Source organism: Trachinotus anak, unplaced genomic scaffold (genome assembly GCF_046630095.1).
Source record: "Trachinotus anak isolate AG129_WGS33_773 ecotype Australia unplaced genomic scaffold, CSIRO_AGI_Tana_v1 ptg000015l, whole genome shotgun sequence".
NCBI lineage: Eukaryota > Metazoa > Chordata > Actinopteri > Carangiformes > Carangidae > Trachinotus > Trachinotus anak.
Window position 1 is genome coordinate 719,658 of NW_027273866.1, and position 26,952 is coordinate 746,609.

The 26,952-nt window shown below is 41.0% G+C and overlaps 2 protein-coding genes across 3 annotated transcripts in view; one reads left to right on the forward strand and one right to left on the reverse strand.

Moving 5' to 3' along the window:
• Positions 1 to 62: 62 nt before the first annotated feature.
• Positions 63 to 8,150, reverse strand: erich1 (glutamate rich 1). Of its 2 annotated transcripts, XM_071497935.1 has the most exons (6): positions 7,843 to 8,148; positions 7,133 to 7,273; positions 6,869 to 7,015; positions 3,153 to 3,551; positions 1,861 to 2,055; positions 63 to 299 (listed from the first exon to the last, which is right to left on the reverse strand). In XM_071497935.1, the coding sequence occupies exons 1-6, from the start codon at positions 7,859 to 7,861 to the stop codon at positions 199 to 201; spliced, it is 1,002 nt and encodes a 333-aa protein (XP_071354036.1). In that variant the 5' UTR covers positions 7,862 to 8,148; the 3' UTR covers positions 63 to 198. The 2 variants fall into 2 exon arrangements, with proteins under 2 accessions (XP_071354036.1, XP_071354037.1); XM_071497936.1 differs by lacking the exon at positions 7,133 to 7,273 and having other exon boundaries at positions 7,843 to 8,150.
• Positions 8,151 to 8,327: 177 nt separating this feature from the next.
• Positions 8,328 to 26,952, forward strand: part of dlgap2a (discs, large (Drosophila) homolog-associated protein 2a) — a 158,628-nt gene continuing 140,003 nt past the window's right edge. Inside the window, exons 1-3 of the mRNA XM_071497933.1 lie at positions 8,328 to 8,869; positions 18,044 to 18,098; positions 18,566 to 18,613. Coding sequence (XP_071354034.1) covers positions 8,852 to 8,869; positions 18,044 to 18,098; positions 18,566 to 18,613 — 121 coding nt within the window. The 5' untranslated portion in view covers positions 8,328 to 8,851. The remainder of the gene's footprint in view (positions 8,870 to 18,043; positions 18,099 to 18,565; positions 18,614 to 26,952) is intronic.

Consider the following 26,952-nt stretch of genomic DNA (forward strand, 5'->3'; position numbering starts at 1 on the left):
TGGCCTTGTTTTCTTCTTGTTCAATATAAAGCATGAAAATTGATTACACAAAAGCAAAAACATTTAATAAAAAATATTTTATACAGCATCATGTTAAGTCCAACATTTGTGCAAAGCAGTATATAAGAACAGCATTTCAATATCTAGTGATAGAAATAATCCTTCAGTAGTGTCTCTATTTCAGTCAGTCTGACAGTCTCATGGGTGTGTTGTAGAAAGCCCAGCGTTCCCATCTCTGTGCATGGGAAGAATTTCTGTGATCCAGTATTGGAACAGTGAAACGACTGCAGCGGTTTCCTCTAAAACACAGAGAGGCAGAGAGCAAGATTTCAGTCACAGCTAAGACTGCTGACAACACAATACCACAGCAACAGTCAGGGTTTTCACCAAAGAGACTTATTTGCTGTTGTATTTTGAGCATAAGAAATCAAAATACCCTGCCACAGTGCAAATCTGCTTCTTAACTCTATACATATAACCATTCAACCTCAAACATCTGTCTCCCGCCCATGACAAAATCTTTCCTTTACTTTTTCTCGAAAAAATTTGAATTCAATTTAATCTGTGCAGAATATAAGATGGACAGTCTTAAGGGGGGCGGTCAAGCCAATGTCATTCATGAGAGGATCTCCAGGGTGCAGTAAAATATTCTCAAAGGAAATGTGCTTCAGAGCTGCTCCTGCAGTCAACTGATTGCCACTGCAAGGGTAGATAGAGTGAGGAGAGCTTTAGTGAACTCGCTTGATGGACTTTGAAAGCACACCTCTCCACAAGCACATGGATAAGCTCCTGCATTGCAGTGGATGTGGGTTAAATTAAAATACAGAATGCTGATTTAACAAGGTGAAGGATAACTTTTCTAAATGTCTCAAATACGTCAACAACTAAATCTTAATCGACATTCACAAGGAATTCTTCAAGTTGGACAAGTATTTTTTCTGCTCTGATACAATCTGCTGGCAGAGTTGCATTTAAAAACAGCAGCTTTTAAAAACAGTGAATTGTAGCATGACTCATACAGAATGAGGTGGGTGGGTGGGTGGTGGTGGGGGGGGGGGCAGAAAAGCGTGCAGGCAGCTGTGGAGCAGGTGCATGGAGGGGATAGGCACAACTAAGGCAAGCTCTATTGTGGGCACTGCTAGCGAGATAGCAAAATGGTTTTTACACAGTGTCGTCTTGGCGACAAAGACAGGCAGAGACAAGCGTCACTTTGTGACCACTGATATGGCGCTGGCCTGAATGTCCCTGCTGGTTTGTCTCACTCTTGTTCTCACACACATAAACTTGTGCGTGTGACAGCAGCAAAGTCCCTGCTGATCCTATTATGCAGCCAGAGAGCCAACCACGCGAATGCAAAAACACACACATACACACACTCTCACAGGTGAAAACGTGTCTTGGGACACAAGAGATGTTTTGGGTGTTGACAGAGTTAAGGCAATATGAACAAGTTGAAACATGTTAGTTAACTCATGGTGGAGATCACCAGCATTAGAGATGTAATATGGACAAGAACAGCTTGAGTATTGTAACTAAAGGGCAGGTACATACAGGTAAAGACTGATGAAGGCAAGTAAGGGCAGGTGTACTCAGGTGAGCAATAAATATCAGTGTAAGGGTGTGCAGAATGGGAGGCAAGCACAGACAGACAGAGACAAGTATTAACGTGCAGGGACAGGTCAGTGAAGTGCCTGGGGCAGATCCTTGCAAGAGGAGGCCAGTATGTACAGGGATGAATGCAAACATGAAGCAGCATTAAATACATGTCAGGCTCACATTTCTCTTTCTATAGCTAATCTCTTGCTCTTCTTGGAAATTACTATTTAAATGTTTGATGTTTTGACCGATCCACACACTGACCTGCGGACATACAGGAGCTGTTATAGAGCTCCTTCAATGCCTTTTCCAGTTTGTCTGTCTCTTTCTGTTGAACAAAGGCCTTGAGACTATAGAGCTGCTTCAGGACAGAGTTAGGCTTACATCCACTGGATATGTGGCTTAGAAGGTCATCCACTGTGCCAGACAGGAGAGAAAGCTTGTCTACACGCACTGCGGCTGTGGGAGCACAGAGGAGGAGAAGGGTGGTGGGTTAATCAAAACCATCAATAATCATAATTTACTATGTGTTTAGTATCAGAGGAGTTTTTGTCAACTCCAGTGGACAAAACAAGAAATCTGCCTTTATACAGCAACAGTTGTTTAAAACATTATTTGATATCTTTACTTATATAACTGTTGGCTATGCCACACTGTCTAGACTCTTGTGTCATCAAAATGGAAAAACATCACTCATATTTAGTCAACTACAAATTTGGTGAATCACATATCTGTGCACTCCCGCAATTCATTAGTAGTCTCGCTCATTTACAAGGCTGCTCAACCAGGTACCAAGGACTGAGCAGCTTTCTCTTGTTTTGCACCCTGGTCGGAGCTTAATCTTCAGACCACCCTGCCTGCATCTTAATGAACTTGTTTCTCTTGGCGAGTCAAAAAACTTTGATTAAAAACTCAGTGACCGAAGAGAGCAATTGCTTTCTGTAAGCTGGATTTTGTATTGTCAGTCTGCTGCAAATAATCCCTATATTAAACATAATTTATTTTGTAACTTTTACAACGTTGCAACTTTGGCAGTAGTGGGGTATCTTGGTTTGGTTTCCTTTAAAATAAATGTTGAATAAATCAATCAAAGCAGTTGTCAATCATCGCCAGTAAGCACTCATAGATATGCCTGGCAAGTAAAAGATGTTCAGTCGCATCTCCTACATTTATATAGCACTGCAATTTTAGTTTTCATACTTTCATCAAATTACTGATGCTATGTTTTTAACTACTTTTCTGGTAAGTTCATGCTGGTACCGTCACATCGTGTCTCAAAAAGGCACAGATGTGCTGTGGCACGAGAGCAAGAAAAGTGCTTTTGGCAGTATTTAATTATATGTTTGTAAACTACATCTATGAATGGCTCCACCTTTGAGCCATAGTAACTCCAAAAATGAATCAAAATCAAACTTATTATGGCAGGATGTCAATTTTCTAAATATTAAGCCTGAATGAGGAATATTGCTGCATGAGCTTGAGCAATGACGATTTACTACAGAGTAAAAAAAACGTTTGATCCTGAAAGGGGAAAACAACCTCTGCTCAATACTTACAATCTGACATATAGATTTCCAGTGTTGTCCTGAGGAAGTCTGACACTTCAGCAGCTCTCCTCTCGTTATCCTCCTCCTCCTCCTCCTCCTCCTCTTCCCCATCTCTTTGGTACGTGAACTCCAGGGCAGCAGCTCGGGGCACAACACCCATGGAGAGCAGCTTCTCTTTGTGCCGTTTCTTCTTCAGCTTCCTCTTCTTGTTCCTGCTTATGTGCTCTCGTGCCTCATCCACAGCCGCCTGACTCCGGCCTGCACTGGACTCACTCCCTGGAGCTGCGCCACCTTTCCCAGAGTCTTGATGAAGAGTTGGTTTCCTTTTCCTCCTTCTCCCTTTTCTTGTCTGCTCTTCTTGCACATTATTTTGATCTAGTTCTTCATTGCTCCCCTGGATGCTCTCGTCTGGGTGCAACAAGATTGTAAGATCTTGATTAGTTTCAAAACATTGTTAAACCTAATCCATTACAGTCGGCATATGCAACTCTACTCTTGATGGGCCTGAATCAGAAATAAACAAGTGGCAGATTTTTGTGTTCCCATTGTTAAAGGAACAGATTTGGCTGGGGTAACTGCAATCAAACCATTAAAGGATTTGAGTTCCAGTACTGTCCAATAATGTGGCATTGAGAGCTGAGAGACTGCAGGTTTCCCTTAGCCAATCACGGCACCAGCTGATTCCACTACTTTGATAGTCCGTCTTTTCACTGATTGCATTTTAATCAGCAAAATCAGCTTATGTGGTCTCTGATTTAAAAAAAAAAAAAAAAAAACCTGCTGAATTGTGCAGGTAGTTAACAGAAGTACAGTAAAATCAGTATATTGTATATGAGATATTATGTGGTACCTCTTGACAGAATAGCAAACAAAATCCTCTATTCAGTCTTTTTAATTTATTCTGCAAACTATCATGTATAATGAAATTTACATTTCCCACAGTGCTTGTAAATTTCCTTTATTTCAAATCCAGCACTATGTCTGATGAAAGGTGAAAAAATAAAAAAAGGAGCTGATTGCTTAGATTATGCAGCAGCTTTTCACTGTGCACAACTGCACACACAAAAAATGACCACATTCCTCCTACCCTGTGGAAATCATCATTAGGGCTCCTGCAGCTCTGTTTTAGCTCTGCAGTTTGATTTGTTTTGCAGTCTACTCTTAGGTAAAACTTTTATTACAGTGTTAAATCACCTTTATGTAATATCTTAACACTGTGCATAACTTTAAACTTAACCAGGGATGACTACAGCTGTAATGTGAGCCCATGCAGAGACAGGGCTCTTATTAGCTGAGCAGCTCCCTCGCCACCTTGCCTCCTTACCAACTCATGAGGCACACAGTGAGGTCAAAGAAACCAGCTCCCATTGAATTCTTAGTGACCCGTTCGTAATGTTGGGCACCCGGACATAATGCAGCTGAGACAGTGGCAGCACATCGACCACAATAGTGAGAAAGGATTTAGAAGGAGTTCATTTTAGTCAAAGTCTGGAGTGATAACAAACACAAGTCCTTTACAGCATAATGTGTCTATATGAGCATCAATTTAGCAAAATGTGAAAGAGAAGTTGAACTTGCTGTCATTTTGTTCCTCATGTGGTGAACAGTCTTGCTACCATCTGGGCAGCTCAGCTGAGTCACGTCTTTTACAGAACAAGTACAAATATACAAAATTCATGATGGTTTTTATTAGATTAAAAATGAAACATGGCGTTTTGTGTCAATATGTGGCTCCTGACTCCACTGAATATCTTAAATAGCCACGTCTCTCATATAGTACACACTTACCGAGCACTTTATAACTGTACACCTGCTAACTCATGCAATTATACAATCAGCCTGTGGTGGTAGTGCAATACACAAAATCAGAACATAAAATCATGCAGATACAGGTCATTAGCTTCGGTTAATGTTCACATCAAACCTCAGAATGGGGAAAAATGATATAAGTGACTTTAACCGTGACATGACTATTGGTGTTTCTGTATGCATTTCTGTAACTGCTCATCCTCCTGGATTTTCAGACACAACAGTCAAAAACAAAAAACACCCAAAGAACAGCAGTTCTAGGGATGGAAACACCTTGTTGATGAGAGAGGTCACAAGAGAATGGACAGACAGTTGAACAGAAATCTGAGGATGCAGTGGGTACAGGCTCAACAAAACTGGACAGTTGGTAAAATGTAGCCTCGTCTGACGAATCTGGATTTCTGCTGAGGCACGCAGATGGTAGGATCACATCACAGCCTCTTTAAGTATTGTTGCTGACCATGTGCATCCCTTTATGGCCACAATTTACCCACCTTCTAATGGCTACTTCCAGCATGATAATGCACCATCACACAAGAAAAAGTCATCTCAAACTGGTTTCATAAACATAACATATGTGACGTAATCATGTCACCATGGACCAAAATCTCTAAGAAATGTTTCCATCATCTTGTGGATTCCATGACACAAAGAACAGAGGCTGTTTTGAGAGAAAAGGGAGGAACTAGTATTACTATTAGTATGGTGTTCCCAATAAAGCGCTTGGTGAGGGAATTGAGAAAAAAAGGGAAATATCATGTCTTGGCTTGATAGCATATAGACAGTAGTGCACTCTTTAGATGCATTTTCCCTGCCAAACAAATGATACCAAGTGCAAGATATGATGACACAGAAGCAGCTGAAAAAATAATGGATCAGAGATTTATTTCTAGAAATATTCCTCCAACTAGCTAAAGCCTATAACAGCACATAAATATGGAAGGAGCTTTTACATTATTTCTATTTCCATATCTTACTCGCCAATATTTTAGTACAGACTGCACTGTAAAGGTGTCAGCACAGTGTGGAAACACATCTGTGAAATGAAGACTTCCTGAGAGACTCTCTTATTCACTCTTAACACATTACTCATTTTCATATCACATCAAATAGTTACTGTTACTGTTTCTATGATATAATATTGATGGCTTTATTATCAAAAATCCTTTGTAAAGCCCAACTCAATCTCACCTTAAACAGGACTCTGGATTCCAATTTCATCAAGGCTCATGGCCCACTAAATCAAAAACGTGTTCAATTAAGCTCTGTTAGGCTGCCTCGGGTAATTAATCAAACTTAACCCCATCATTTATTCTAGTATCTCTGGACACTGCACTGTCTGAGCCAACAAATCTCTTTTATTTCACAGAGGTAAAGCAGAAGCCTGTCAGGTGGCTGGAGGTCTGCATTAAGGCACATGTACATGAAGGTGCTCATGTAATGAGCCAGGGCTTTTATTAAAGCCTGATCATTTCACTGGTTCATGAAATGACAGTCTGTATCACATTGTATCAAATTGCCAAGCAACCCTACTCATCACAGGTCAAGAACATTTCAACTTGGCATTAGCATCAGCTCACAATTCAGCCTCAAAGATGGCATCAACAAGGGGTAAGTATCTCCTTGCTAGGATATACACGCTTACTCTGACAAACAACACCTTTAATAGAGTTTTCAAAGTGAAAAGATAATCACCCAGGCTCAAACACCATCTGCGCTGCATTCAAGTTCTCCTCAGTTCAGGAACACAATTGATTATCACTGTCTGTTTCCCTTAACTAGAGTGGCAGAGACAATCAGAAAGAGTGACTTCAATACTATGAAGAGCCAACATGGAGAAAGCCCATGTCGTAAATCTCTCCTAGCTTTATGGTGCATGGCGCAGGTCCATAAATGTAAGATTATGGCTGACTTACCAGCTGGGTCCTCTGCACTATTTATGCTGTCTAGTTGGGCGAGTGTGACAGATTTCTCTGCATGTGCCTTGTAGTCTGCAGGAGGAGGTAGGACTGTATACATCCGCCTGTGGGGATTGGCTGCAATCTGAGTCTGTCCTGCATCTCCTGAGACAGACGTGGCAAATAAAGAAAAGTAATGAAACCAAATGTTAAGAGCAGTTGGGTGACAGCAATATGTGCGTGTGTGTTTTAAAGGAAGAGGATCAAAGTTTCTGATCTTACCGGCAGCATTGTCTCCTTGAGAGGCTTTTCTTTTCACAGAGGTTTTATTGGCTAAAGCCTCTACAATGCTTGGTGGGCTGGGTTCCTTCTCTACTTTGGGAGCTGCAGGGTAAAGCCTCTGCAGTACTTTTGACTGAAATACTAAATGACACAAGACATAGGACAAAAAGCATGGCACATACATAACATATAGCATAACACTGTGTTAATCAGATGCATTAGCAATTTAAGGCACCTGACATGTTAGAATGAAAAGAAACATTATCTTAATTATCTCATGCTAAAATCGGTTAGTTTGACAATGCAATTCAATGAAGTGTGGACGTGTTAAGTTATCAACCCCATACGTGTAGATGAATGTGTTTGACCAACTAACGGAAGTTGTGAAGTGCATGTTGTGGGCATTATACTGCTAAACTAATAGTCAAAGTACTACACTACTACTCCCCAACGAAAGGCAAAACAAGGCCAACGTAACCTGCCTTTGGCGCATTACAGTGACTTTGCATCAAGTTTCAGATCACGGTTTGGAAAGAAAAACACAAGGTGTCCGTTGTTTGACGGTGCTACACGTGCATTTGTTTACACCATAGCTCGCAACCCGTGCGGGACTTAGTCGGCTAGTTATGCTAGCTAGCTAGTAACAAACAACGCAACCTGGCTTTTTGTGTGCATTTCGTAATGTTGTAGGCGACACTGATAAAGCTCACCTTCTTTCCGATGTGTCATATCGGCGTACCTAGCCGGCTGGAGGCGAAGAACAGGCAAACCTGTATGTTGCAGACGACTAGGCAGCTATAGGTAATATGCTAACAAGCTAGCAAGCGTGCTAGCTTTTAAAATGAGCCCGCTTCATACAGGAGAGGTGTCTACACCACACACAAAGGCGAGGTAGTGAGAGCTGTGGTAATTCTGCGTGGTAAGAAACAGCAAGAGCTACTTAAAAGCTATTGAACTACACTAACCAAAGTGTGATAGTATTCGGACTACTCCAGCTGCACTCTCCACCGGTTACAGCACACAGTGTGGCAGAGCTGGCAGCAAGTGGGGGGGGGGACCTCAAGACTCGCTCCCGCAGCGCCAAATTACATTCAAAATAATGGCAATTTTACCTGGACCTGGTTATAAGAAAACACATGTGTCGAGTATATCAGGAATTCATTTATTGGGTGGCTCAGGGGAATCTATTGTTCAAATCGGCATGTAAGGCAGCAGTATTTAATACATTATCTAGAACATAACATGATTTTCTGGTCACGGTGTATTTTGACGAAAAGGACTGTGGAAATAATAACTTTAGATTTTCCCACAAGTCATTTACTTCTGAGATATTAAGCGTAGGACGAATTAAACTGTGACTCCTCATTCTTGGGAAATGATCTTAAGTCAGTTGAGCAGGCGTGTCTTCCTGCCAAAATAATCAAGGCCAATTAATTTTTTTAATGACAATTTAACCTGCCAACTTTCTTTCACGAAGCGCGATGATTGTGATGCATCCTGCTACAGCTCCCCGTGTGTTTGGATCCTGTAATAGCAGCGGTTTTGGGCGTGCGCACACCAAGCCAGCTGTAGGACAGGGTGGAAGCGAGATGAGAATACTAAACAGGCACCTCATGGCTCAGCATCAGCACCGGGCTGAGTTAGGATTTGCTCACCCTCCAAACTTGGCTTGGGACCTCAGCATGTGAACGGTCTTCGCAGGAGGAGGATCCACCTAGAATGTCAGCTCTGAAGAAGGTAAATCCTCCTCTCTCTTTTATTGATCTTTGAGCCCTTATTTAACTCCTAAAATATGACATGAGCAGGATTCAAATATTGTATTTTATCATCTTACAGTAAATGAGAAGATGCATGTAATACAATGAAAAATGTATGTTCTTATGCTGTTTGGCTGCAAGATTTTCTTACTTGTAGTTAAGTAATTAGACTTTTGGACTATTGGCTTTTTCAGAGTGGTGAAATTGTAAATCTATTCTATTATTATTTAAACTATGTGAAGTACCAAAATGCAATTTTGTTTAATGTGGACAGTGACCAGAAGACACAAATATGATACAATTTTTGCATCACTTTTGCATGCACATGAATTTGGTTCACCACTCCTCAGCTTTGCCTCTTTGATGTCATTCATGCACTTACATTCATCCCTGAGGAGGGGAGCCGTGGATGAGGAGCATTCCAGGCAGAAAAAAGCCCTTTTAGCACAAGGTTAACCACTCAAAGGGCTGTTATGTCAGGGTTTGATCTCCCCCAGGCTCCTCCTGTTGTGCACTGTCACATAATACTGTATGTACCGTGCCGACTGTAGCCTCTGTGGGTGGATGAGCTTCACTGACTGTGTCTGACAGAGCCCAAGCCCAGTGCTGGCAATCCTGAATGAGAGTGGAGCTCCATACAGTTTAACAAAAGAAGGCATTGGATGAGTTGTAGGTATTGTAAGAATCAAGACAACTCCACAGACCTGTGTAAACATGTTACATAATACCTTGCAGTGAACAGGGCATTGAACAGCATATGCACAATTCTCTATGAAGGGGTGATTATTGCTGGGGAAGGAATCAAGCCTCTTTCATTGTTAGGGATGTTGCAAGATTAGAAATGGTTTACCACTTGTTTGGGCAAAATGCTTGTCATCACTGTCAGTTGTATACACTGACACATTGTATTGTTTAAGATTCAGTGCAGTTGCAAGTATTGATGTCTCAGCTCCAATAGATTCCCATGATTGAGCAATACAAAAACAAGGGAAGTTGTATGGAATGCCTGCTTCAGCATTGCTTCCGAATTCATAGCAAATACACAGCACTCAGCACACACTGTGAGTGACAAAGTGCTGGCTGCCAGCACTCACATCGTCAGACATCATAATCACAGAGGTGCTAAAAATAGGGAACTATATTCATTGCAATGCTTTAGAAGCTCAATGGAGTTATTGCTGTTCACCCCTGCAGCTTGAAGTTTTACCAAGATACTGCTGTATTTGTACCCTGCTCGATAATACAAAAAGCCCTTATTTTTAGACAGCAGTGGTCACCCAGCCTTTCTTTGATGACACGCAGCTGCTAGGATGACACTTTGACGTGTATGTTATGGACTTGAAATAGCGTGCATTGCACAGCAGTCCATACATGGAAACTGCATTTTCTGCCATAGTAACAAGCATGTTTTATTTTGGGTGCCAGTAAAAGGTCCCATGTTCATTTATTATGCAGGTGGCTAGAAGAGCTATAGAGCAGTGGTAGTGGCAGCAGGCAGTCAGGGGCAAATGTAATTAGTTTAAATCATTGAAATGGGAATCCACAGTGTCTTTGTGTGTGTGGACCTGTGTGTGTAATAATTATGCATATGTAGTTTGTCTATAACTAATAGACAAGGCACCTGTGGGTGGACAGGTGCCAGGTGGCAGGTGAAAAATGCATGTCATCCCTATGATTCCTTATGTGACTGAAAAATAAATTACTTGTCACTTACCAGCTTTAGGGGGCCCCACCTTTCACCTCATCCACATCACCACCTCTGCCTTAAACCAGGCGACTACTCAGACTTTCAATGAAAGCCTGATGATTCATACGAGATGGAGAATCACAGTTTCTTTAAATAAAAAAAGATGAGAGCTTAATTAAAAGCTACCACTTGTGCTCACAGAATAAAGGACACAAAATTGATTGGAAACTGGCACTATTTCCAGTCAGAAGTACTTTGGAATTGATGGTAGCTTGTTTCAGGTTATTTCCGACACTGCTGTTAAATTGCTTGCATTCACGAACAAACACACACACACACACACACGCATGCCCAAGCAAACCAAGTCATCAATGGGAAGTTTGTGTGGACTTTGCATACTTGGCAGTGACATGATAAGGCTCTCATAATCTGTTTGAAGATGCATGGCGAACTTGAAACGCCACATTTATGCACCTGGTGATGTCATTTCGGTCTTCAGGGGGAGAGGAGCAGCGGTGAATGTAGAATGTTGAAACATTTAGCAGGCTCTTTTCTTATTCATCCACTCACCGTGATGGATGTGTTTCTGCTCTCTCCCATTCTTCTTCTTCTTCTTTTTCCTCACTTTAATATTTTCTCTTACTTTACCCAGTCATGCACTCTTATTCACCTTCTCTCTTTCTCTCTCCCTCTTCCTCTCTCTGTGTTCCTCTCTTTTTATGTCTCTGTTCATTCCCTGATGAACGCTCTGCCTACCCCTCCAAAGTTTGGCTTCAGTAGAGGGATGTAGAGGAAATGGAGGGGATGGGACAGAGCTTTATGAATCTAATAATGTATGAGAGCCAATTTTGTGTAGCTACAGTATGTGAGTTGTGTGTGTGTGTGTGTCTGTGTATACCTGTGCATCAGCACTACTCTGTTAATCACCTTTGCGCTGCAGGCAGGTGGGTGTCATTGCAATCTCCCAGTGTTACTGTCGGTGCAGTAGCTGCCACATAGCAAGTCAGATGTGACTCATTGCAAGGTCCAATAGCAAGCTGGTATACTATCTGTAACCTTTCCACTTACAGACAGTTTGATCCCAGTTTGTGATATCATCATTTATGATGACTTTACCAGGATGCCTTTGGCAGCCAGACTTGTTCGTTTTCAACATAACTGCCGCCTTTGAAAGTTTGCACAACAGAGAGACAACTACCTGACTGTTGTCAGCTGTATGCCTTTGAAACTGGAGACAAAGGTAAATCATCTCATTGTATACATTTGTCCTGTGTGGCCTACAGTGTCAAACTTTAAAATTTGATACTTATGCAAGATCAAGGTCCCGTACATTCCTAAGTGTACTTGAGGTCTCCCCTGTAGAGCATAAGTCTTAATACCATTACTGTTGGCGAAAGGCCCAGCTCCTTTACAACTGAGTCTTGACCAGACCCGTTAAACTGAGCAATGAACTTGAATATATTAGCTTAATAAAATAGCTCACTGTAATGAAGGACCATCAAGGCAGCGGAATTTTTTTTTATTTGGGCAGGTGTAAGAGATTTGATTAAGCTTCGGAGAATTACTTAGTGCTTTAATCTGACTAATGTGTTCAAGCTGTTTGACATAAATAGCAGTTGTCTTTCTACCAGTATTTAGAAGTCCACACCTCATGATTTTGCAGTACAAGTCAAACATCAGAGGCCTTGGATGCAGCATGCTGCTGGTGCCATGATTACAGTGCACCTAGGTGGGTTTAACCTTTGGAGAGCAAGTCTACAGGAGCTCAGTGGTAAAATTATAAATTTAACATGAGAAAACTGCCCTCATGCCTGCTGTGGGAAGGACAGTTGTGATAATGATAATGAAATTTGGAGCGAGGGTGCAGTAAAAACAAATAGCTCCCCCAGTTCAAGGGAACCCTGTACACCAAGGACAGACTTGAGGAATTTGAGGAGGATTAAGATAAGCAGAAGTCAAGCAAGAGGCTTTCTTTTTTTCTTTCTATATTGAAATAAGGTGGTGCCTGTCACCAATTACAATACAAAGTTTCTTCATCGACTCAAATGGCGTGTGACTAACAGAGCAAGGCTACTTTATTATTACATTATTATTTTATCAAATAAAACATTTAAATTTTTTACTTACACTGTGTCAGAGAGATGTTAATTCAACTAATTCTGAGGCCTCAGTTTGTTTTGTTGTTCACTTGCACTGCATTATATGGAAAGATGTTTTCTAAGATTTTATCTATTTGTGTCATGTATCTATTATGGATATTGCTGAAGTGAGTGGTTCCATTGCAAACCTTATCTTCTGCTCAATCTGCACACCATTGCATTTCATAGCTTGACTGGGTAAGAACGGGGCAGACAGCGCTCTAGGCAGACATGAAGAGCTTTCAAATGCACTGGAGTAACTCCACTTCCCGTCCGTCCTATCAGATCTCCATCAGTTCACCAAGAGCTGCACTCATGCCCTCAGCAGCAGGCGCCAAGACATCCTATTATGCACTGCCACTTGTGATAATGTGCCTGTACCCAGCAGTAATAGTGTGTGGAGATGGGAGTCTGTATTTATATGGGTGCTTATCTGACTAGGATTTTGACAGGTATTGTCTTTGTGAGCATCCTGAAACACCACTGGGACAAGAATAGTTCTTGTTGTCCACTCTCTGCCGTGGTCAAACTAGGCTGTTTTGTCCCCAGCCGCAGATCACTTGCAGAGCCATCAAATGAACCTGGTGCACTGGAGCTTGACTTGTTTGACGGCATTTACACCAGTCTAGTAGCAGCTAGGTTGACAGGGTCCCTGCACGCAGTGGTCACTATTGGGGGAAATATTAGGACTTAAATAACACCAGCCAAGACTTGGTTACTTGTACTTTTTGATGTTTTAACTTTACTTTTATGGGCATCAGCTTGTGCACAAGTTAGATTATGGAAGCTATTTCTGATCCCACTCTCCAGTCTCATGAGGCTGGCTCCATCATACAGCAGGCAAAACAAGACAAATGGACTTTCAGGGAGAAAGTAATCAGTACTTTTTATGTTATTTTTCTCAAAGCCGATATTAGAGAAAAAAGTCTGTTCAACTCGAACTGTTTGTGACTCACCTGAGTTGGCTTGGTTCATCTCAGCTATGTGACCATGCATTTGGTTGTTTGTATCCTCTGCAACTACCTCAACAGTCTTTGTGTTTCTCTGTCTTAAGTGCTCTTATGCTATAAAGTATGTCTCTGTGAAAAGAACCACGTGGCTCAGTACGTGCTTTGTCCTAGACATGTAACTTTATATAACCTACAACAAAAAGATTTGTAAATAACCTCTGTCAGCCTTGTTTTTCTGATCATTGTCAGAAAAAACACAAAAACCTCCCGAATCATAAACGGAATTCTCTAGCCTCGAAGCTCAGCTATCTAATTTCTATTTGATGAGCCATTCTAAAAGTGGCTAAAGTTGATGCTATAGGGATATATATTAATGGGTTGTGTCATATATAGCATTCCCAAACAAATATGATTGAAATCCAGAGAAAGAAAAGTATACAATTCTTTAAGCAGCACTTTCCCATCTTTATAGCCTGCTTTGTGAGCAAAATGCTGCGTGTACTGTACTATTATCTTGTGCATTTCCAGACCATGTGCCGTGAGAAATGTAGATGTAACGGAGTGATAATATGGAGAGTTGGAAACATCTGCTCTCATGGAGTTTAATGATATCTCATCAGAATCCTTTTTCTCACAGCCTTGGGCAACAAGAGAATGGCAACCCGCCCTATTGGAAGAGCTTGATGGTAAACTGCTACAACATTGCCAAATGAAGCCTTTTATTAACTCACTGATTCAATGGGGTTTGAAGACTCATTCACAAGATTGGGCTCCTAGTCCTAAGGTTATTACTTTGGATTGTCTTTGAGGATCTGTTTTTTTTCCTATAGTGCATCTCCATTGACTACGACAACAACTGCAAAACTGTCAAATTAAACTGCTGTTTTTAATGGGTTATTATGATTCATTAGCGTTTGATATAATCAGGGGTATTTATTTCATGTATGGTTGGTCTTGGCACAAAATCGCCTCAGCCATAAAATGTGATTTGAATGAAACCAGCTATTAAAATCTGTGTATAATGTGAGAAAACAAATCTGTACAAATACCCCAAATATCAAGACAGATTCTCGTCTGTTTTTCTATTTCCACTTGTCCCAGTTATATGTGTCAATGGGATTGTCCTTGTGTGTCTTGCACATTTGCCTTGTTAAAACATGGTGACATAAATCCTCTCTTGTGCTCATCCCAAGATAAGCTTAAAAAGACAAACAAACGGATGCCTAACCCATTTTCATATGTGAAATTAGATGCCTTGCATCCAGCCTCCAATCCTTTTAAAGCATAAATGAGAGGCAAGTGACAGCTCTGTGTCTCATACACTAAAGTGTCCCTGACAGTTCGTTTTCCACACTCCAGTACAAGGCTCTGCCAGCCAGCCAGCTATCCAGCGTCAATTATAACTGTACATCATGCAGCTGTTTGAGTCATTACAAACCAATAATTGTATCTCTCATCTCTGCAGATCCATCTATTTGTATCTACCACTCAACTTTTTTCTACACTTAGCTTCTGAGTAGCATTTTGTTGTAGATCCAGGGTGATGGGGCATGCATACAGACAATACATCAATGGGAAACATTTGGAATTATGTGATTTAGTCCAACAAATTATTCTCATATGAAGTCACAACAATAACTTAAGATCATTACAAATTCTCTGTTTTGTTATTATCAGAGCCCATATCTTAAACATGGTTTTCATAGTACAAGAAAATAATTTATTTATTCTGTGCAAAAACTTGTAACTAGATAATCTTATCTGAATAAATTCTGTGAAACACAATATAAATATAAGTCAGATTTTCTTGACAGTAGAGCATTTGTTTGGGCTTGTATCTCTGTTAAGGCCACCAGATAACCCTTAACCCCCATGTTTAAGATCAGACCATATTACACTGTCCTGTGAAAACCAGTGAGATTTTACATGGTTTATATTGCTTCAAAATTAGAATTTTCTCAATCCATAAGGGATCATCTCAAATTTATTTTCACCAAGATCAGTAAATTTGGAGATAGCTGGTTTTCAATGGACAGCAATGTATACTTTAACCAAAGTACAGGCTCAGTCCATTCTGTGCTATATATTACAATTGGATTACAATATTAATGTGTTGGCTCAACATCATAATCTAATGCTCATGTGTATTTAGGCTAAAATGTTGTCGTAAGTAGTAAAACAGTTGTGTCTGTAAGTGAATGAACACAATCTCCAGTTTATCGGCTTGTAGCAATGACTATGGCATCACATTACATCTTAAAGGACTCCACAGAATTCTTGAATAAATTATGAAACCATCAGTCACAATAATAAAGCTGGGCCAAGAACCCAACAAGATTTGTTCTTAAATGGCACATTCTTGTGATTTGTGGCATTCACCTAATTTTCTTGTCATACCCTCAGTGCAACAGACGATATGTTGGTGCAACATCACCTACTATAAGATAACATATTCTCAAATATAATATTTCAGTGATTGTCTGCCTGTGTTAGTCATGGACTGCTTTGGTTTAGTGAGACTTTTTTTAGGCATCTAAATTTATGTCGAACCATTCCCTCTTTATGTCTGTGTCTGACATGTTTTGACAGCTGTACAATTGATATTTGATATTATAGTTGCAGCTCCTCTAATACCACTACTGACATTGCAAAACTTGTTATTGTTTCTATAAGCAAGACTAGAAGCTCTGCAGTGTGAAAATCGAGTTTGTTTTTTTTTTGTTTTTTTTGGGTAACATTTTTGAAACTCATGCATGATACAGGACAGGCAGCCTTATATGGCAATTCTTGGGGCATTGATTAAGCTAATAATCAAATCTCACGAATACGCACCTGCTCATAAACAGGTGGCATTCATCAGGCTAAAAAGAGCAATTTATGACAAATTTGGCCAGTTAAGGATAAGGATAAAGGATAAAGAAGGTCATTATCATTGTAGTTTCTACAAGGAGATTCTGTTTGGCATCTCATCAAGGAAAAGCAGCAGGTCTCAAGATTGAAAATACACCAGCACAAGACAGGAAAACTATACAACACAGTATATACAACGATAGATAATAAAAAGGCATATAAACAGTGTAAAACAGTAACAGACAATAAGTAAAAGTGCAGCGATAGGTAAAGGCAGCAACAGCTCACAGTGCAGTTGGGTAAAGTAGTAAATGAGACTGGATGACACGAGGCAATGTGCTTGAGGCCCTCCACCTTTATGAATGATGTAGAGGACTGATAGCTCATTGAACGTCCCCAGAGACAAGCCATTAGTGTTCATTTCTATTATATCTGGCCTCCTCTCTCTTTTCAAGAGCTACTTTTATATATGCTCCTCTTCTTTAATTAAAGGGACACTTATCTGATCGGTCTTGTTCCGTTCCAGAGAGGAGTAATAGAACTCAGAGAGACAGAGGAGCCTGAGATAACCAGCAAGTGCAAATGTAAAGGAATTTCATTGCCAGAGAGAGAGAGAAGAAGAGGACTGTCTATATTACGAAAGTCATTTTGGACAACAAAGATCCTGTCAGTCAGATGCAAGGACAAAGAGACATTGATAGCACCTGCTGAGTCACCTCTGCATCTCCTTCTAAGTTCCCTGGGCTTCTATCCAGTAGAAATCCTGCATATTTGTGCCTTTTTGAAGAAGTAAAACGGGGCACTTTGTTTTGATTCTGTAATAAATGATTCTGCAGCATTTGCCCATAAACAAGACATAAACTGTTCACTTACAGAAGACAGGTGATGACAGCAAAATATTAACAGCTAAGATATATAACTTTGGATGGATTACATTTTTAGAAACCTCTTCGCAGAATAGATTGTAAGCATCCATTATTGATTAGTATCATCACCTCAGGCTTGTGAGTAGCGTGGTAATTGACAGTTGTGTTTGCTGCTAAAACTTCCCAGCATAGCAAAGCTGCTGATGAAGCAGTGAAAGCTTCTACAACTTGCCTGTGGACCTATCAGAGTGCCCCCCTTGGCCCGACCTCAATCGAGCAATACATAATTTCTTTGCTACTCTCTTATAATGCATTGTTAGTGTACCATAATTTTCTTCACACACTTTTTTCTGTTCAAAGACTGAATCAGAGATAAAGTCAGAAATGAACTTTCCACACACACACATCCACACCGGGAACATCATTTAGTGCTCCGCTGCACAGATCACGGTGCAGAAGAATGGTCTCAGATAAATATGGGAGCACCTTCTTTTGATGCAAATGGTGTGAGAAAAAGGTGACTGTTGCTACTCTGCTGTTGTGGGATACAGCATGGCTCAGTGCTTCTCCACCTTGTTTATCTGCTTGGAGCTGATGTGATATTAACATCTTTCCCTCTCCCTCTCCCTCTCTTCCCTCAACCCCTTTGTTTTTTCTTGGAAGGTGTTGCCAGGCATACTGCAGAAGCATTGCTGTATCTTACCAGACAGGAACACAGGTAAGGACTTTAACAAATGCCCCAGTCCCCCACCCCTCTCTCCACTAAACACACCAGCCACACACAATGCTGAGATGGAAGGAGAGAGCCAGTACAGAGTGGGTGGTGATGTAGGGGAATGGATGCTCAGTGGGTGGGTCATATTTGTCTGTCTATCTGTTTTTGTGTGCGTTCTGTACATCATACCTCATGTGCTTGCTATATGCATTCCTACTGACTGTTTCTATATTTAGTGACTTACCTTTTCCTTATTATTTAAATTGACCAACACAATACACTTGCTATTCTTACTTCCTGGCACACAATGTTTTCTCTAGTGAAATTAAGATGTTTCAAAAGGGCCTCAAATGGGGTTCTCTGTGTGGCCTAAACTTTCTCTACTTACTGTATATGTCAGAGGGAGGGAAAAATTTGGGCGCAGTTGTTGCGAACTTGTGATGATGACAGGCTTCTTCACATCATTGCAGGTGTGAAGAGGTTGCTGATGAAATTGAAGAGCAGGGAGATATACTCAGGTACCTGGCTGCATTCCTCACAATAATGACTTCTTCTACCTCTCTGTGTGTTTACTTTTGGCGGCTCAACCTCTCTAACCTCTCGACTGCAATGAAACTGCATGCACATGGGCTCCCCCAACACCTTCCATCCCACTAACAAAACCTCACTAATGCTGCTCCAACGCATATCGGCTGCGCAGCGGTTCGCTCATTTGTCAGAACCATGGCCATTTTTGTCATCTTAAGAATATCTGCGTCCTGTGGTGAACTTAGTCCTCTGTTACGTCCTTTTTCCACAAACAGCTGATGTCTACCTTAGACAGCGTCGTTTCTCAGACACATGACGAGAAAGCTAACCACACATCTTTCCCAGGTGTGAGACTCATGCTGAAGAGAACAGCAAGGGCACAGCAACCTTGGTGATAAAGACAGAGTTGGAAACTTGTCATGAGTTTTAGGCGCTGGAGGTTGGAACTCCGAGTTATGGCTGATAAACGTGCGGCATCTTTCAGCGTGAAATTAATGTTTGATGGAGCATATAGGCAAGATTATCTGCATTTAAGCAGATATGGAACTTGACGAACCTGTAAATCAGCAGTTTTAATGTTATTTTCAGTATAAAGGTTCTATAAGCCAGTTCCGGGCCAAATTTTAATCCAATCCACTTTATCCCTGCCTCCATTCAAAGAGCTGTCAGATAGGTGGGGTTTGCTGTCATGGAACAATCATCTTTTTATGCCAGTCAAGTTCAGTCAATTAGAGAAAAGTGTGTGAAGAGCTTTACAAATGTTAGCTGTTAGGAATATTTTACAAGATTAACTTTCCCAGCAGGATGAGTTGCTATGTGTTTAGTTGAGGTGGCTGGCAATCGCTGCATGAATATGGAGGACCCATGGGTGCACCTCTCAACTGGACTTAGAACAAGGTGTTCTGACAGAGTGGACACTTACTAAAATAACCTTATAATAACCTTATGAATATGGATGTCTGAAACTCTGAAACTTTTCCAGGGTGATTTTAGCAGACACAAGTCTGGGATAGGGCACTCTCCTTTCATTTAGTTCATGAAGTTTGTGCCTGTGTGTGTGCAGACTTTAGTGTGTAGGATATATTGTGTGGATGTGAATGTCAACTTTACAGAAGCATCAGTTTGTCTGCAAATCCGATTTCATCTTGAACAACATTTTTCTTTTTTGAAAATATCTTTAGTCTGATATATTGTGCTGCCAAGGCGACATAGTGCATGGCACTTCTCAGGAATACTCATCAGTGGTGACAACAAAACTCCGACATTGTCAAACCAGAGTTCACAGACCATCATTCAGCCACGAGTTCCATCTCCAACACAAGCATCAGCTTTTGCTGAGTAACTTCAACAAGGCATGGCTGCTAACAACCTCAGTGCCTCCACTAGTCTCTGTATTTATAATGTCTACCTTGGCATCCTGTTCCCACGGCAACACAGCTTGTCTGTGTCAGTAGATGCATTGTGTCCAGTCTTAATAAGCATCACCGCTTTCCACTGATTGGATGATGTGGGGCTGTTGTATTTGCATATGTTAAACAGATGGCATAAATTAACACTGCCGCTGGATGAGGACGCTCATTAGAGAGTGCAGTGGTGTTGAGTCAGGCTTGACTCGGCCTACAGATTGACATGAATTGAAAAATATAGTGTAGGAGAGGGTGAAGTGAGATGGGTGGAGTATCTGGAAAATCACAGTCAATGAAAAGAAATGAAAAGACCGGTATCTCCTGCCGGTGCATGTAAGTAAGGTGCTGCATTGTGTGTGTGTGTGCATGTGTTCTTCTCTACTGTACTCTATCAGGCAAGGGGCGCCCTCTCCTGGACAGTTTCCCAGCACCTACAAATCCATCTCCTCCTCAGGAACACTCCCCTCACATGCTCCCTCTCTTCTGTTTCACTGATTCGAAAGCTTGTGCATAGAAACTGGAGGGATGAGGCTTATCGTAATCTTACACTCGCTCTCTGTTATCAGTGTGTCCCTCTGCTCCTGATGTACTCCGTAAGTGGAACCCTTTGTGCTTATGAGCACTCAGCATTTCAATGCCACAAATTCACAGACCATTCCTATTTATAGACATTAATTAGCGTGTGAATATTTCACCATTTTGTTGCCGTTTTTCATGTCCATGCTTAATTTTCTGGCATCCTATTATCGTCTCTTCCTATCTTTGGCTCAGAGCCAATCTCCTGCTCTAACATTTTTTTAAAAAGTACTGGTAATTTCCACTCATGTAATTCACTTGAACCTCATATTTGACTGGAACATAATGACTCTGAAAACATGCTCACATCCACTGAATGAGCAGCAGGGAAGTGTTCTTACAAAGAGCAAGTGGATTTAGATCTGCAGTCTCGTATATTGCTTATGCTGTTACACCATCAACACAGGGGTACTATAAGGAGACATGCTGACTGTTGTATTCTGGGAAACCCCTCTATAATCCCTTGCAGTAGTCGGTCACTTCTTTTTTGTATTCGTGGCCTTATATCCTTATCGATTTTGACTCCCTTAAGTCTCACAACCCACCTCCAATGGTATCACACGCTAAAGCACACACACATTCCTATTACCCTGTCTCATTTTACAATTCCCATGTGTTGTTCTCTGTGTGGAGGTAAGTGTACCTAATGTTGTTGTTTGTCTTGCATTTCCTCCTTAAGGAGAATGTCACTATTAGTAAAGAGTCTTATGGCATGTATGATTTGTAAATGGTGGAGCATGCAAACTCTCCAGTTGTTGTGCATGAGGTTTGCTTGTATTTTGCATGTGAAAAGCAAAAAGTTCAAGTATTTGTCAGCAAGGCACTTGATGCATGTGGCTTTGCTGTATCACAAGACAGGGCAAAACATTCAGGCATGACAAAAGTTACAGCAATTATTGTCATGGTTACTTTTAAATTGAATATGAACAGCAACAGCATAAACCCCAATGCTTTCTGTAAAAAAATGATAATGAAAATATTGATATGATAGCTAACACTAGTGCAGAATGGCAATATGAGATTGCTAGCATCATGTCGTGGTGACATTTGGATAGCATAACCCTCAATGATAAATAATAAATGTTTATAAATGCCAGCAAACCCAGAAGGAACCATGCATGTTACAATCCAGGCAATCAAAGTTTTCATCATTAAAATGTAGCTTGCTGCCTCGAACGTGAGTACAGCAGTTGTGGGGTTACACTCACAAAAATGAACTTTAATTAACTAATTTACCACTCTTCCTGTATATTGTGTGGCAACGTAACATGGAAGGGTTTGTCTGAGGACGTGTTGCCATGGAAACAAGTTGGCCAGGAGAACTCAGGGGATACAGAGGCATGTTATTTAGAAGTTTTTAAGAGCTGAAAATCCTAACAAAATATTGGAGAATTAATCTTTAAAGCCCTCACAACATATCAAGTTAGGGAAGTTCTTAACTTTTTAAGGACTCCTTGTGTCCCCAGTCTGTAAAGTTTCTGTTATGTCCTCTTCCAGACAAATCTGAAGTCCCAGAACTACATCAACCTAATGGCTCTTTACCTTAGTTAGCCTCTGTCCGGAATCACAGCACGTCCAACTTAATGCTTCATGTCCTCCCCGTCCTGCTGTGAATCTCACTGATAAGGGAGGGAATGAGCAGCTGCTCTATTAGCTTGTGTAATTAACAAGCGAGCTGTTGCTTTCCCTCTCAGTGTATCCATCCTGCTTTTGTGAATGTGACCACATGCACATTGTACATAGACACACACAGACTCAGTCAGTTAGTGCCCTCCGGCACACTTGATATGAATCTGTAGCAAAGCGAGACAAGCAGGGAGAGCCTGTCTCTTTGTGATGGTTCTTAGAGACTCTGTATGTTCTTATACCCACTTACCAAGTGGGTATACCACTTACCTAGAGAGAAAGAGATGGACTGAACAATTCAAAGCATAAATAAGATGTATGGACTGTTTTTGCAAGAGAGAGAATAATGATGGTGAAAAACAAGACAGAAAGATAAGAGAATGGGTGAGGGCTGACAGAGTCAAGTAAGGGAAAAAGGAGATAGATCTCTCTCTCTCTCTCTCTGTGTGTGTGTGTGTGTGTGTGTGTGTGTGAGATGGCAGCCCTCAGGAGCTCATGTCTTCTAAACTAGCCACTGCTGTACTTGATAATGAGTCCTTCACTATCTCTCCTCCTCAGCCTCCCCTGCTTTCTACTGTTAGTCTGCACCCCCCCCCCCCCCCCCCCACCTTTCTTCTGGCCTCTCCTCCTCTGCACTCCATCCAGCTGTGCCAAGGCATACCCACTGAAAAGTTACAACATTGGATAGCTTTGAGACACGGCCTCTTCCTCCAGGCCCCTGTCTCTGTGCAACCAGACTGCCATAACACCAAACTGTAAACAAATATGACACAGAAGCATAATGGATTATCAGAGATCTGTAAAATAGGACATGCTGGTCAAGGTAAAGCTTAGCTGAATATTCATGATACAGTGGCTCCAGACATTTTGAGAACATTAGATTTAAGTGAAGATGAGCTGTGGTAGGATGTTTGTACTGTTCATTATTGGTTATTATTATAGTTAGCATGTTGGTAGTTGATGCTTGGTTTGTTGATGGTTTCGCTCACTTGCTGCCAGTGATGACAATAGTTATGGCAATATGCTAGTTAGCTTAGCATGTTGTTAGCTGTTATCTTGTTAACTGATGGTGGTAGCTGGTTTTTTTTATAGAAAGGTTGTTTGGTGTGATAGGCTGTATACCAGTGATGGCAACATATAAGTTACAATAGCTAAACATGTTGTTGTCAGCTAGCATGTCGTTAGCTATGATGATGTTAATGGTGATGGATAGAGAGAAGTGGATATAACTTGCTTTGGAGGCCTGTGTGGAGTGTGTGGGTGCAGGTGAAGAGGGAGGTGGCTCTGGTACCCAACTCAACAAAACACCAGTCACATAGAGGGCACCCACCAGTAGACTTGCCTTTCATATTGATCTCCTTTGTAAGACAGATCAAGAAACATTATACATGGAAACGTTTCTCATACCACAGGGGTTGTTAATTAGTGGCCATCTGAAAGACAAGAGCAGCCAGATACGACCCGAACAGTGATGGTGGCTGAACAACTCAGCTGGCAATTGCGTTTAGATGAAACTGCCTAACAAGCCAGATGGGCCGGCCTTTATAGGTTAGCCTAAGCAGATATATCTCTGATGTCAGGCCTGATGAAGTGGCTGAGTGTCTTTGCTTGGTTGAGGGATTCAGGGAAACTTCAAAGTTACGTTAGGTCAGGGTCAGAAAACAACGTGACCAGTCAGACTAGATTTATGACAGCACAGTTTGATACCTACTGTGGATTCAAGACATAATTCAGTAATAATACTGAGCTTCCAAAGGGATGCTCACTCAACTTTTGGCCCATTTCACCATGTGTATCTTAATGAAAATCCCATTGTGTTGTACTCTAGGTATGTGCGCACACCTACCTGCCCATGGATGTATTTGTGAGTGTGAGCTTTATCTCTCAGTAGAGACTCCTATCATTGTACTACACAGTGTCTGAGTGGAGAACAGCTGGTCTCTGTGGACAGTCTGTCCCTGACATAATGAGCGAGCTGGGAGTAAGCTTTGATTTAACGCTGAGTCACTCTGTTCCAAGCTCCTCATTAATAAATGAATGACAGTGGCAGGAAACGAAAGAAACGGGAGGTGGTCCCATTTCTGTTGCTGTGTTGACAGGCCTTTTATTCCCTTTAATTCTTTCTGTTTGCATCCTCCCTCCTCCTCTCCTTATGTCATCAGCAGTCACACACATGCACAAGCATTTTGATGGTGCACTCATCAGCAGACAATGAGTTCACAGCCTATACTATGCATCTCTACTAATGGAAGACGCTTATGCTGAAGACCTATGGACTCCATCAAGCTTTAATCCTGCATTAAGAATGATCACTCAGCAGGAGGGAGCAGGAATGAATGAATATGCCTTCTATATGTGCTAAAACAAAATGACAGTGAAGGACAGGGAGATGGACACACTAAAACAATGATATAGCATATAATAGGTAAGATACAGATACTAGGGAAAGACAGTGTTTGGTTAATTTCATTTCTTTCCGTTAAGTAAAATATCAAACATTTGCTAGTAACAGCATCTGTTTTCATATTGTTTAAGTTCCTGTACTGTTGGAGTTTCTGACTGCTTGTCAGCAAGCAAAATTGTTTTGATGTGATAAGTTTCATGGATACACTGTATGTCTTGATACTGGAAATTATTGATGAAAAAGCAAGTTCACTATAAGGTCCATTTAGTAGGCCACCTCTTCAGGAGCTCCCAGTCACGTCACATGTATTATTTCAGCAGATGTCAACTACTGTTTCCAAGGGTAAGAATTAACTTTCAGTCTCATCTAAGGACAGTTTGAACTAAGCATACATGGAGAAAGGCCATCTGTTGAGGAAGATCTTGTGATGCAGTCAAAAGCTCCAGAGCAGCTACTAAATGGACCTTGTGGTGAGACTGCTTTGTCATTTACTGTTTGCAAAGTCAAGAGTGAAAGTTCAGTCTCAATGTAATTGTTTGTTGCAGCCCAACACTGCAGCTTGTAGGTCATGCGCCAGTGTTCGCTTGTAAAATGAAGAATCCATTTCCTGAAAGCCTTACCACTTTTCGTTGTAAATGGGATGTCAGTGTTTTTCGCCTTCTTTGATTCTATGTTTACTTCTTTGCTTCTTCTCCTTTTCTTCTCCTGCTGAAAGTTTCGTGAACCACAAGAAGCCCCTGGAAGTTTAGCTTCATTTTTGCTTCATCTTGTTTTGCACCAGTCCAACAGACATCATGTAAAAACTGTTGGTCTGGCACACAACATAATCAGTGGCACAAAATCCACTATTTGATGGCCTTGTCTGGTTTTGGTCTTTAATGTCTCAATGAATGAATGTTGTATTGATGCAATGGTTCACATTTCACCTCTCATGCGTGACTATGCATGTGCTGTACATTTAAGAAGAGGAGTGAAAGAAAGTGAAAGAGGCATAGACATTTTTTTTCCTCAAGAAAATTGAGGGGAAAGCTGCAGCCCGCTACCTGCATGTTAATACTAGTTGCCTCCATGGAATATCTAGATAAAATTGGGGTTGTAAGGTGACAGAGCGGGGGTGATTGTAAAAGCTCATCTGAAATCTGTAGAGTGGTTGACCAGCTGGATAGTCCAAACAAAGTCAGCCAGTATTTGTGCTTGGGTGTGTGTGTGTGTGTGTGTGTGTGTGCATCTGTGAGTGTGTGCATGAAGGTGATAGTGAGAAATAGCAAGCTGAAACATTGCTGCTGTGCTCCAATGGTTTCAAGGAGGTCTCTTGACTTCCTGTTGAAACCCAACTCCAAACAACTGTGCATGTCAGGAAAATCTTCTGTTCACATTTTCTGTCAAGCTGGAGCCATTGTTCTTAAGTAAAAAATAACTTGGCATTGAGTCTTGGGCTTTTACGTTATCTGCTTATGGTTCATTAGTAAACACAGATTGCTTCACAGTCTTGAACATGGAATTGCTTAATATATTGAGCCAGTCTGTTTATATGCATGTGTGCATATGTGTGCACATGTATGACATATGGCATACTGTAGCCGATTAAGGTCTATTTAGCAGCAGATATTGAGAATAGAGGATTTATCACCTTTATCTTTTTTCAGTTACACTCTTTTGTCTGAGAATCATGCGTCTATGTTTCACTCTCATTGCAATTCTTTCCACAGATGACCAGCAGAGTACAGTTGTGACTGTATATTGATTTTCCATAGGTTGGCATTCTGGCATTTTAAATCACTGAGGGCACAGTAAACTTAAGTGCTCACTCTCCCTGTACATCAGTTGCAGGGGTGTAATTTCCACTTTGGGGGATCTTATTTTTGTCTCCCTCACTTTTGCAGTTACAGAGGAAAATGATCAAAATGCTTATTTGAGCTGCCTGTGGTTATTTAAGCTCTACAAGCAGTAGCAAGGCCCCAGATTTTGCCTCTCAGTCTAAGTTTTGAGCTGTCTTTTCTTCCTAATGGAGGATGTTTGGGTAGAATGCAACTCCTCTGCATTTCTGGGCTGAAAAATTATTTAGCTGTTTTTATTTACAGATAATTCTCATAGAATGACGATAGAACTGATTATCAGTCAACGATAATGCAGTAAAGGTCAGTGCTCTTTCTGGTAAAGGTGGAAATAAAACATTATTTATTGAATTTAAAGGTTCATTGTTTACATTTTTGTTCTTCATAATAATATTTATAGAATGCAGCATTAGATTGTGTAATTTGCTAGATCATATGCAAGCATATAAATGAAGATTTATTTTAAAGAACTTATGACTTCA

Bases quoted from the DNA above. Each gene is read 5' to 3' on its own strand.
- erich1 (XM_071497935.1), bottom strand. The intron at 2,056-3,152 runs GTAAGTATTGAG...GTGCTCCCACAG, and splicing joins GGAAATCTATATGTCAGATT to CCGCAGTGCGTGTAGACAAG. The intron at 300-1,860 runs GTCAGTGTGTGG...TCTGTGTTTTAG, and splicing joins CAGCTCCTGTATGTCCGCAG to AGGAAACCGCTGCAGTCGTT.